The 11,820-nt window shown below is 42.1% G+C and overlaps 1 protein-coding gene across 1 annotated transcript; it reads left to right on the top strand.

The window, feature by feature from the left end:
• Nucleotides 1-1,844: 1,844 nt before the first annotated feature.
• On the top strand, nucleotides 1,845-9,237 carry LOC139578149 (tripartite motif-containing protein 16-like). Its single transcript, XM_071405401.1, has 6 exons — nucleotides 1,845-2,540; nucleotides 2,966-3,061; nucleotides 7,137-7,370; nucleotides 7,474-7,633; nucleotides 7,757-7,816; nucleotides 8,048-9,237. Exons 1-6 carry the CDS (start codon nucleotides 1,944-1,946, stop codon nucleotides 8,554-8,556), a joined length of 1,656 nt encoding a protein of 551 aa, XP_071261502.1. The 5' UTR covers nucleotides 1,845-1,943; the 3' UTR covers nucleotides 8,557-9,237.
• The last annotated feature ends 2,583 nt before the right edge of the window (nucleotides 9,238-11,820 follow it).

Genomic DNA, 11,820 nt, shown 5'->3' with positions numbered 1-11,820 from the left:
CCCTGAACTTTAGTCACTGTCACTAGACGGCTACCACCCGGTTACTCTACCCTGTCCTGAACTTTAGTCACTGTCACTAGACGACTACCACCCGGTTACTCTACCCTGTCCTGAACTTTAGTCACTGTCACTAGACGGCTACCACCCGGTTACTCTACCATGTCCTGAACTTTAGTCACTGTCACTAGACGACTACCACCCGGTTACTCTACCCTGTCCTGAACTTTAGTCACTGTCACTAGACGGCTACCACCCGGTTACTCTACCCTGTCCTGAACTTTAGTCACTGTCACTAGACGACTACCACCCGGTTACTCTACCCTGTCCTGAACTTTAGTCACTGTCACTAGACGGCTACCACCCGGTTACTCTACCCTGTCCTGAACTTTAGTCACTGTCACTAGACGACTACCACCCGGTTACTCTACCCTGTCCTGAACTTTAGTCACTGTCACTAGACGGCTACCACCCGGTTACTCTACCCTGTCCTGAACTTTAGTCACTGTCACTAGACGACTACCACCCGGTTATTCTACACTATCCTGAACTTTAGTCACTGTCACTAGACGGCTACCACCCGGTTACTCTACCCTACCCTGAACTTTAGTCACTGTCACTAGACGGCTACCACCAGGTTACTCTACCCTGTCCTGAACTTTAGTCACTGTCACTAGACGACTACCACCCGGTTACTCTACCCTGTCCTGAACTTTAGTCACTGTCACTAGACGGCTACCACCCGGTTACTCTACCCTACCCTGAACCTTAGTCACTGTCACTAGACGGCTACCACCAGGTTACTCTACCCTACCCTGAACTTTAGTCACTGTCACTAGACGGCTACCACCAGGTTACTCTACCCTGTCCTGAACTTTAGTCACTGTCACTAGACGACTACCACCCGGTTACTCTACCCTGTCCTGAACTTTAGTCACTGTCACTAGACGGCTACCACCAGGTTACTCTACCCTACCCTGAACTTTAGTCACTGTCACTAGACGGCTACCACCAGGTTACTCTACCCTGTCCTGAACTTTAGTCACTGTCACTAGACAGCTACCACCAGGTTACTCTACCCTGCACCTTAGAGGCTGCTGCCCTGTGTACATAGACATGGAATCACTGGTCACTTTAATAATGTTTACTGTTTTACCCACTTCATATGTATATACTGTTTTCTAGTCAAGGACTATCCTATTTAACTCTTGCTGTACATAAACTATTCTTCAGATATACTACAGATGTACTCCAAATTGTCTATGTATCACATCACATATATATATATATTTTTTTTTATAATTGGGACTCCAACATTGCTTGTCCAAATATTTTCTTTGCTTTTTAGATGTGTGTGTATTGTTAGATATTACTGCACTGTTGGACCGAGGAACACAAGCATTTCACTACACCCTCAATAACATCTGCTAAATATGTGTATGCGACCAATATAATAACATTTGACTGTATTTTTGAAAGTGTTAGATCATTTTCAATCCGTGTTGCGTCTTGCCTAAGAACAGCCCTTAGCCGTGGTACTGTATATTAACCATAAACCACACCTCCTCAGGCATTATTGATGAATTAGAACACATAGGTGTATTATAAGGCATTATAAAGGTCATTAAAATAAAGATACATATTTACTCCAAAGAAACTGTTACCCTTTATATATTCAAACAACTCACATTTTAATATTCATTATTTCATTTGTTCCATGTTAAGGGCTCTAACCAAGGAACAAAACTAATTGTCTCCCTCTTGACGTTGCATGCAGTTCCTCTCTCTCTTCCTCCATTCCTCTAACCCATCCCTCCCTCCATCTAACCCCACCCCTCTGGCAGAACCAGGAAGTCCATCCCCCTCCCACAAACTCTCTTCTGAGGAAACGAAACTGATCTGAGTCTCTGTGTCGTCTGTCTGTGTGAGAGTGAACAACCGTCCAAATGGCTCAGCAGGGAGTTCTGCTGGACCAGGACCAGTTCTGTTGTTCTGTCTGTCTGGATCTACTGAAGGAACCAGTCACCATCCCCTGTGGACACAGTTACTGTAGAAGCTGTATTGAGGACTGCTGGGATCAGGATGTTCTGAAAGGGGTCTACAGCTGTCCTCAGTGCAGACAGACCTTCACTCCAAGGCCTACGCTGATGAAAAATAACATATTGGCTGAGGTGGTGGAGAAACTGAAGAAGACAGGACTCCAGGCTGCTCCCCCTCCTGCTCACTGTTATGCTGGACCTGGAGATGTGGCGTGTGATTTCTGCACTGGGACCAGAAAGCAGAAAGCCCTCATGTCCTGTCTGGTGTGTCTGGCCTCTTACTGTGAGACTCACCTCCAACCTCACTATGAATCTCCTGCTTTCAAGAAGCACAAGTTGGTCAAAGCCACCGCACAACTACAGGAGAAGATCTGCTCTCATCATGACAAACTGCTGGAGGTTTACTGTCGTACCGATCAGCAGTGTATCTGTTATCAGTGTGTGATGGATGAACATAAAGGCCATGATACAGTGTCAGCTGCAGCAGAGAGGACTGAGAAACAGGTAAGACCAGAACAACTTGTTGGTGACTGTCTGATAAACAAAGAATTAAAGATACTGTAGGAACTAAGGCTGTTTGAATATGAGATCATTCAAATTAAAATGATCCTCAGCAGAACAAATATGAACACAAACCTTGATTATGTTAACCCAGATTCTCCAAATGTATCACCATTTTCTAAAGTCTAACACCATTATCATTCTGAATGCCCTTTAATGAGTCCAAAGTTATGAGTCCAAACGCCTTGATACATGTAGTCCTACCATAAAAACTATAATCATTCACATAGCAACATAATATAATATTGTAAAGGGACTTCCTCAAGATTGTAGACCTTCCTCTCTATGGGTCCTATGTCACATGACTATACTATTGATCTGCTGGACTAATAAAGCTTGATAGCTCATTGAAGAGTGATTCTCCACAGAGGCAGCTGGGGATGAGTCAGCAGAAGGTCCAGCAGAGATTCCAGGAGAGAGAGGAGGAGCTGAAGGAGCTCCAACAGGCTGTGGAGTCTCTCAAGGTGAGTATTGTTGACCAGAGGAGACACACCATTTCACTTCTCTCCTCCAGTCAGAGAGAGGGAGAGGGGCCCCTCTCCAATCCAACTGACCTCACTGTTGGGAACGGGCTGTCTGGACCCCTTTCAGAGAATAGACAGCTTAATGTAACCGACTGGGCTACCTCATCACATAACCATGAGTAACCATGACCGACTCATGTCCCCTATACATTAACATGGAGCTCTCTCTCTCTCTCTCTCTCTCTCTCTCTCTCTCTCTCTCTCTCTCTCTCTCTCTCTCTCTCTCTCTCTCAAATTAATTAAATACAAAGGACTTTATTGGCATGGTAAATATATGTTTACATTGCCAAAGAAGGTGAAATAGATAATAAACAACAGTGAAATAAACAATCAGAAATAAACAGTAAACATTACTCTCACAAAAGTTTCAAAGGAATAGAGACATTTCAAATGTTATAATTCAAGTGCAAACAGAGTGAGTCGTGCGCCAGACTGAGTTCTGGAGGTGAAATGGAAATGAATGAGGGAGGGTTAGAGAGGTAGAAGGTGTGGTGAAGAGCTCAGAACCAGAGCCTGACATCAATGGACATGATAAAGAAGAATCTGGTGCAGTAGGAGTTACATTTTTGGAGAAAGTGGATCCATACCTTTTGGCAGATCCATTAGTGTTTTCAGGGTGGTTGGGAAAGGAGTTGGGTGCAGTTGAATCAGTGAAGGTAACCTAGGTAACCTGTAGTGGACTTGTGATATTTGTTTGTGTTTCTTCTGACCAGAGGGAGTGGGCGCTCCGTGTCACATAACTTGGGTCAATATCTGTTTCTTGTTTTGATCTCAGGAACAGGACACCATTGAAATGTGTGATTTCTGGTGTAGTGTTAAGTGTGGAGGTGGAGCAATTGAAGTTGAAGATTCCAGGTGTTTGTAATGCCCGCGGTTTGGTGTGACGCAGACCCGGTGGTGAGCGTGGTGAAAAAGAGGAGTCACTGTCAGTCCTTTTGAGTTTTGAGTCTTTACCCGACAGTCATGTTAGGATATATCAGTTATCCTGTTAGAGTCTTTGTGTTGAATCCACTGAGCTGTTTCAGGTGCAACGTTTATGGTCAAGTTGCAGCAGTTTGTAGGAGGGAGATTCCAAGATGTGGGAAGTGTGCAGGAGGTCATGGGATAGAGGATTGTGTAGTTTTGGTGGATAAAGTTGTGTGTCAACTGTAGGGGTGTCCATGTTGCTGGGGATCAGAAGGGTCCGGTGAGAGAGAGGCAGGTTGAGGTGGATAGAGTCAGAGTAGTGCAGAAGGTGTCGTATGCTGAGGCAGTGAAGAAAGTAGAGGAGGATGGGTCAAGGGTGAGGGATCCTGAGAGGATCCCTGTGAGTAGTAGATCTGTGCCAGCACAGAGGGAAAGGCCAACGAGTGATATATGTTTCAGTAAGGTTAGCTTCTTAGCGTTCATAGCAATGGTTATCAACTGTACCGCAGAAATGGAACCTAAATCACAGGAAATAGATGTTGTGGTGACAGCTGCAGAGAAGTATTTGGTCATACTAGATTACGAGATGTGACTACAGAAGAGTTCCAGGGTGTGTTGAGTGGTGGTGTCCCGTCCTCCCAGGTCGTTGGCATGGTGCAGGAGCAGATAGGGTCAAAGTAGTGGAATGGGGTAGTGGGTTTTTAGTGACTGCAGGGTTAGTTGGAAGAGTATTTTTTTATAAAAGAAAAAATGAAATGTTCCTAGTATTATCATAATTTCCCCTTTTCCCATTTTGTATGACAAAGTAAAATAGATATATATTATAGTTCAGTTTTGGGAGGTAATGCAACATATTGGACGCCAACCGCCATTAAACTCCAAAGAAGAAGAAATGTTATATTATGTCTATGTACAGTGTTGTAACGATGTATCTCTCTCTCTCATTCCATCACTTTCATGGTAGTTGGTTGTGTGGGTCTCTGGTTATGAATGGGGTGCTGACAGACAATCGTTGATGGATATTTATAGAGCTCTGATCAGGACGACAATTGATTACGGGTGTATAGTTTATGGAACAGCGGCAAAGACTTGTCTTCAGAAGCTGGACAGAATCCAGTATATAGCTTTAAGGATATGTATTGGTGCATTTAAATCAACATCTGTATGTGTCTTACTAGTGGAGGCAGGTGAGATGCCTTTGGATATACAGTGTAATAATTTGTCATTATCTTATTGGGTTGAAAGGCTGTGAGGTTGAGCATCCCACTGCTACTGTTCTAGATGACTGTTGGGAATATACTAGTAGACAAGACAGTGGTTTTGGTTGGACAGTTGGAAAGCTTGCTGATGAGAGTGGTTTGAGGGAGTTGGAGGTTGGCCCTTCTGTAGTGACAGGTGATTTTTTAATTTGTTTTATTTCACCTTTATTTAACAAGGTAGGCTAGTTGAGAACAAGTTCTCATTTACTACTGTGACCTGGCCAAGATAAAGCAAAGCAGTGTGACACAGACAACAACACAGAGTTACACATGGAATAAACAATAAACAAGTCAAAAAAAAAGAAAGTCTATATACAGTGTGTGCAAAAGGCATGAGGAGGTAGGCAATAAATAGGCCAGAGTAGCGAAGAATGATAGGGGATGTTCCTCCGTGGTTACTCCCAGATCCTGTTGTTGATCTAACCTTGGTAGAGAAAAGGAAGGATTGGTCAGAAGTCAGTGATGAAGGGAAACTGGTTGACAATTACATTGGTAGAAGTTTTTATGCTTTTTTACCGCTTTTCACAGATGGATCCAAGGACCCAGATAGTGGAGCACAGGAGCAGGTGTTTACCTTCCTGAATTTGATGTGCAGATATGTAGAAGACTAACAGATGAACTGTCAGTGTTGCCCTCCGGTGGGTGGAGGATGTACAACCTGTTAGAATTATAGTATGCTCAGATTCTCTGTCTGTATTGAATAGTTTATCATCTGGTAAATCTAATAGGAGTGACCTACTATTGGAGGTATTAATGTTATTATGGAGAATTGAGAGAATGGGTGTAGTAGTGAGATTCTGCTGGGTCCCAGCACATTCAGGTTTGGAAGGGAATGAAATTGTAGACCAGTTACCTAAAAGAGTTTTGAAACCAGATATAATTGATATTAATGTTTCACTGGGTAGAGGTGAGGCCAAATGTAAGATCAGAGACATTTTGATAGATGTGTGGCAAAGAGACTGGACTCTGAGCACAAGGGACGGCATTTATATTCCCTCCAAAGAAAGGTCGGTGGACCAAGATTCAAAGGTCAGACTTGGAAGGAAGAGGTGGTGTTTACTCGATTGTGTTTAGGACATTGTACATTGAACTGGTCATTACATCTGGTTGGCAGCATGTGAATGGTTTGTGTCTGGAGGGTATGGTCAATGAAACGGTGGAGCATGTGTTTTTATATTGTTGTAAGGATGTTGAAGAGAGGGAAAGATTGAAGAATAGGGTCTTTGAGGTTGGATGGGGTTCGAGGGGTTTGGAAGGGATTTTGGGGATGGGGGAGGGTCTATTAGAAGTTAGTAGGGCTCTTTTTTACTTTCTCAGAAGTACTGAGTTACATTTTACATTTACATTTTAGTCATTTAGCAGACGCTCTTATCCAGAGCGACTTACAGTAGAGGTTAGGTAGGAGGATTTAGAAATGTTGTAAACCGTGATTGAACACACTCCAGCACAGTAGGTGGCGCCATGCACATTTAACGTTGATTTGAGGACCTCCATTATATGAAGAAGAAGTTGGTTGCGAGGGTGTTGTGGTTTGTAATTGCTAATATTTTAATTTTATTTTGGTTGTTGCATATTCACTGAATTAATTTTCTGATGGTGAAGGGTTTGTTAATTGGTTTCCACTGTTTATCTGTTAGAGTTAGAGTAGGGGTAGTTTGTGATGGCTTCAACCCAGTGGAGAAGAAACATTTTCGCTTCGGGTGCATTACGGAGAACTGTGGTGTTGGGTACTGTCTAATGTGATTGTGTGGAGGTTGTGGCACACAATGTGATTTTAGGAGGATGGGGGGGGGGGGGGGTGTTAGTGTAATGAGGATGGCAAGTCAGTCTCTGTCTCTCTCTCTCTACAGCGCTCTGCACAGGCAGCAGTGGAGAACAGTGATCAGATTTTTACTGAGCTGATCTGCTCCATTGAGAGAAGGCGCTCTGAGGTGAAGGAGCTGATCAGAGCCCAAGAGAAGGCTCAAGTGAGTCAAGCTGAAGGACTCCTGGAGCAACTGAAGCAGGAGATAGCTGAGCTGAGGAAGAGAAGCACTGAGCTGGAGCAGCTCTCACACACAGAGGATCACATCCATTTCCTCCAGGTAACTAAACTGTCTTGTTACATGTGATGTGAAATTAACTTAATGTGAAACTATTCATCTCAATCATTATGGTGTCTGTCAATCTGTCTGTCTCTCTTTCCAGAGTTATCAGTCTCTCTCCAGTATCAGTGTATCTTCAGACTTACCCAGCATCGTTGTCCATCCTCTTCAGTACTTTGGAGATGTGAGTAAGACTGTGTCTGAACTGAGAGAGAAACTAGAAGACTTCCTTAAAGGAGAATGGACCAAGATCTCCACTACAGGTGTGTTGAAAATAATAAGAACATCAACTTTAGACCATTAAAAGTTCCCTACTAGTCATATACATGTGGAATATGGTATGATGATAACATTCCCTCTCTGTCAATGTGTTTGTGTGTCTGTAGTGAATATAGTGGATGTTGTACTGCCTCCAGAGCCCAAGACCAGAGAACAGTTGTTACAATGTGAGTCTCTTTATTCTAAAGTAACTAACAGTCTCTTTTTACTGACACTCCTAACAATCCCTCTAGAAATATATAGCAATAGTAGATCTAATCAAAGACTGGGTATCTATCTGACTCCTCATATTTTTCTGATTTGATCTCTGCTGTGCTCTAATCCAAGACAGGGTAGATACAGTATCTGACTTAACTTATCAACTCCCCTCATTGGTCTCTGCTCTGCTCTTCTCCCAGATTCCTGTCAGCTCACACTGGACCCAAACACAGCGAACTCTCACCTCTCTCTGTCTGAAGGGAACAGAAAGGTGGCCTATACAAGCACAGTCCAGCCATATCCTGACCATCCAGACAGATTCACAAACATTTGTCAGGTTCTGTGTAGAGAGGGTCTGTCTGGACGCTGTTACTGGGAGGTGGAGTGGAATGGTTCATTGTTTCATACAGCAGTCTCATATAAAGATATCGGAAGAACAGAGGAAGAAGTTGGATTTGGAAAAAATGACAAGTCCTGGAGTTTAGAGTGCTCTATAGGGGATTATTTCAGTCACAATAATGTTAGGACTAAAGTATCAGGCCCTCAGTCCTCCAGAGTAGGAGTGTACCTGGATCACAAGGCAGGTACTCTGTCCTTCTACAGTGTTTCTGACACAATGACCCTCCTCCACAGAGTCCAGACCACATTCACTCAGCCCCTCTATCCTGGGTTTTATCTCTATGCTACTGCTGAGCTGGTTAAACTGTAGTAGGGTCCACATAGATACTAGTCATGCTGGTGTAGTCTATAGATGAGCTGGTTAAACTGTGGTAGGGTCCACATAGATACTAGTCATGCTGGTGTAGTCTATAGCTGAGCTGGTTAAACTGTAGTAGGGTCCACATAGATACTAGTCATGCAGGTGTAGTCTATAGCTGAGCTGGTTAAACTGTAGTATGGTTCACATAGATACTAGTCATGCTGGTGTAGTCTATAGCTGAGCTGGTTAAACTGTAGTCGGGTCCACATAGATACTAGTCATGCTGGTGTAGTCTATAGCTGAGCTGGTTAAACTGTAGTATGGTTCACATAGATACTAGTCATGCTGGTGTAGTCTATAGCTGAGCGGGTTAAACTGTAATAGGGTCCACATAGATACTAGTCATGCTGGTGTAGTATATAGCTGAGCTGGTTAAACTGTAGTAGGGTCCACATAGATACTAGTCATGCTGGTGTAGTCTATAGCTGAGCTGGTTAAACTGTCGTAGGGTCCACATAGATACTAGTCATGCTGGTGTAGTCTATAGCTGAGCTGGTTAAACTGTAGTAGGGTCCACATAGATACTAGTCATGCTGGTGTAGTCTATAGCAGAGCTGGTTAAACTGTAGTAGGGTCCACATAGATACTAGTCATGCTGGTGTAGTCTATAGCTGAGCTGGTTAAACTGTAGTAGGGTCCACATAGATACTAGTCATGCTGGTGTAGTCTATAGCAGAGCTGGTTAAACTGTAGTAGGGTCCACATAGATACTAGTCATGCTGGTGTAGTCTATAGCTGAGCTGGTTAAACTGTAGTAGGGTCCACATAGATACTAGTCATGCTGGTGTAGTTTATAGCTGAGCTGGTTAAACTGTCATAGGGTCCACATAGATACTAGTCATGCTGGTGTAGTCTATAGCTGAGCTGGTTAAACTGTAGTAGGGTCCACATAGATACTAGTCATGCTGGTGTAGTCTATAGCTGAGCTGGTTAAACTGTAGTAGGGTCCACATAGATACTAGTCATGCTGGTGGTGATGGTCCCCAGATGTGATGATTCATTCTGCTCTGTTTTTCTTTACAGAATATTTCTTTCTGACTGTTTTGATCTTCAGAGGTTTCATGCATTAAAATGCTTCGTTTTCATATTTCATCAAATGCAATGTTTTAATCTTGTACATTCACATGAATCATGATGTATGGTGTTGATGTATATTAATTGTCATTCAGAACCATTGATATGTTTTCTCAATTGGTTCTCTGTCTTTATGTAATTCTCCTCAGTGGCATTGAACAGGTAGTATCACTTACTAACTAACTAAAGTATATGGACTGGTTTCCTGGACATGGAACAGATAGTAACTAAACTATATGGACTGGTTTCCTGGACATTGAACAGATAGTAACTTAACTATATGGTTTGGTTTCCCAGACACAGATTAATCGTAGTCCTAGACTAAAAAGTATGTTCAATGTAGATGTCCAGGAAACCGGCCCTAAATTTGGCATCTTTCATCCTCCCATACATCTCAGTCAAGCAACATTAAACCTGTCCAGCAGGTGGTGATATTGACCAAACAATAAAACCAGCAGATATCTTGACTTGCCACAGTATATAGGTAATGTTCAGAATAGTACTTTAATATCATTGGAGATTGATGGTCTTTTTAATCCGCTATCCAGAGTCAGGAACAGATGAAGTTAGGTCTGCTACTGTTCAGTGATTAAATATGATTTATGGTGATGGGAAATAAAAAAATACAACACTAAACTTCATCTAGTAATAGTTTTCCTTTGTTATTTATTCCAAGTTGTGTCTTTAACTTGTAAATGTATTGTGTGGAGGTGAGCTAGTGGTGTGGCTGATAGAATAGAATGAAAAGGGAGGATGAGAGGGGAAATGGGCAGATATATCAGACAGATGAGGGAGAGAAAGATTTTCATACAGGAGTTGGTGTCTCTGTTCCAAATAGCTCCCTATTCCCTGCGTAGTGCACTAGGCTTCTTTAGACCAGATCTAAAGTAGTGTTCTAGATATTAGATTGTTTCTCCCTGTCATTACAACATGACAATATGGTAATGACTTTAGTGGTTTCCTGCTCTTTGTTGTTATTGTTATTTTGTTATGTGTGTTGTCAGGTTGTTCCTCTGTGTTCCTAATTGAAAATCCATTAACAATGAATCACAAACTAATGATATTCCAGTTGTGTTTAGACAAGTTCTGTTCAGACCCATTGACCTGGGTCACATTCTAAGTGGTCACTTGTATTGATAGTCCACACTGGACCTAACTGTGGTTAACCAGACTGGAGGGGTTCTGATCACATATTCCCTCATCTCCACAACTTTACCGGATGTCTCGCTCTCTCTCAATTCAATTTCAATTTAAAAGATGTATTGGCATGGGAAACTCATGTTTACATTGCCAAAGCAATTGAAATAGATAATAAACAAGAGTGAAATAAACAATTAGAAATAAAAATTACATTCACAAATGTTCCAAAAGAATAAAGACATTTCAAATGTCAAATTTATATATACAGTGTTGTAACATTGTGCAATAGTTAAAGTACAAAAGGGAAAATAAATAAACATGGGTTGTATTTACAATGGTTTGTTCTTCACTGGTTGCCTTTTTCTTGTGGCAACAGATCACAAATCTTGCTGCTGTGATGGCACACTGTGGTATTTCACCCAGTAGATATGGGAGTTTATCAAATTGTATATGTTTTCTAATTCTTTGTGGGTGTGTGTAATCTGAGGGAAATACAGTTGAAGTTGGAAGTTTACATTCACTTAGGTTGGAGTCAGTAAAACTTGTTTTTCAACCACTCCACACATTTCTTGTTGACAAACTATAGTTTTGGCAAGACGGTTAGGACATCTACTTTGTGCATGACACAAGTCATTTTTCCAACAATTGTTTGCAGACAGAATATTTCATTTATAATTCACTGTATCACAATTCCAGTGGGTCAGATGTTTACATACACTAAGTTAACTGTGCATTTAAATAACTTGGAAAATTCCAGAAAATGATGTCATGGCTTTAGAAGCTTCTGATAGGCTAATTGACATCATTTGAGTCAATTGCAGGTGTACCTGTGGATGCATTTCAAGGCCTACCTTCAAACTCAGTGCTTCTTTGCTTGACATCATGGGGAAATCAAAATAAATCAGCCAAGACCTCAGAAATAAATTGTAGAAGACCTCCACAAGTCTGGTTCATCATTGGGAGCAATTTCCAAACGCCTGCAGGTACCATGTACATCTG

This window comes from Salvelinus alpinus, chromosome 6 (genome assembly GCF_045679555.1).
Source record: "Salvelinus alpinus chromosome 6, SLU_Salpinus.1, whole genome shotgun sequence".
Classification (NCBI taxonomy): domain Eukaryota; kingdom Metazoa; phylum Chordata; class Actinopteri; order Salmoniformes; family Salmonidae; genus Salvelinus; species Salvelinus alpinus.
The sequence above is the reverse complement of the archived record's forward strand: the minus strand, read 5'-3'. Positions and strand labels throughout refer to the sequence as shown.

Coding starts and splice junctions, on each gene's coding strand:
- LOC139578149 (XM_071405401.1), top strand. CDS start 1,944: ATGGCTCAGCAGGGAGTTCTGCTGGACCAGGACCAGTTCTGTTGTTCT. Junction 2,541..2,965: donor CAGAGAGGACTGAGAAACAG/GTAAGACCAGAA, acceptor GATTCTCCACAG/AGGCAGCTGGGGATGAGTCA. Junction 3,062..7,136: donor AGGCTGTGGAGTCTCTCAAG/GTGAGTATTGTT, acceptor CTCTCTCTACAG/CGCTCTGCACAGGCAGCAGT.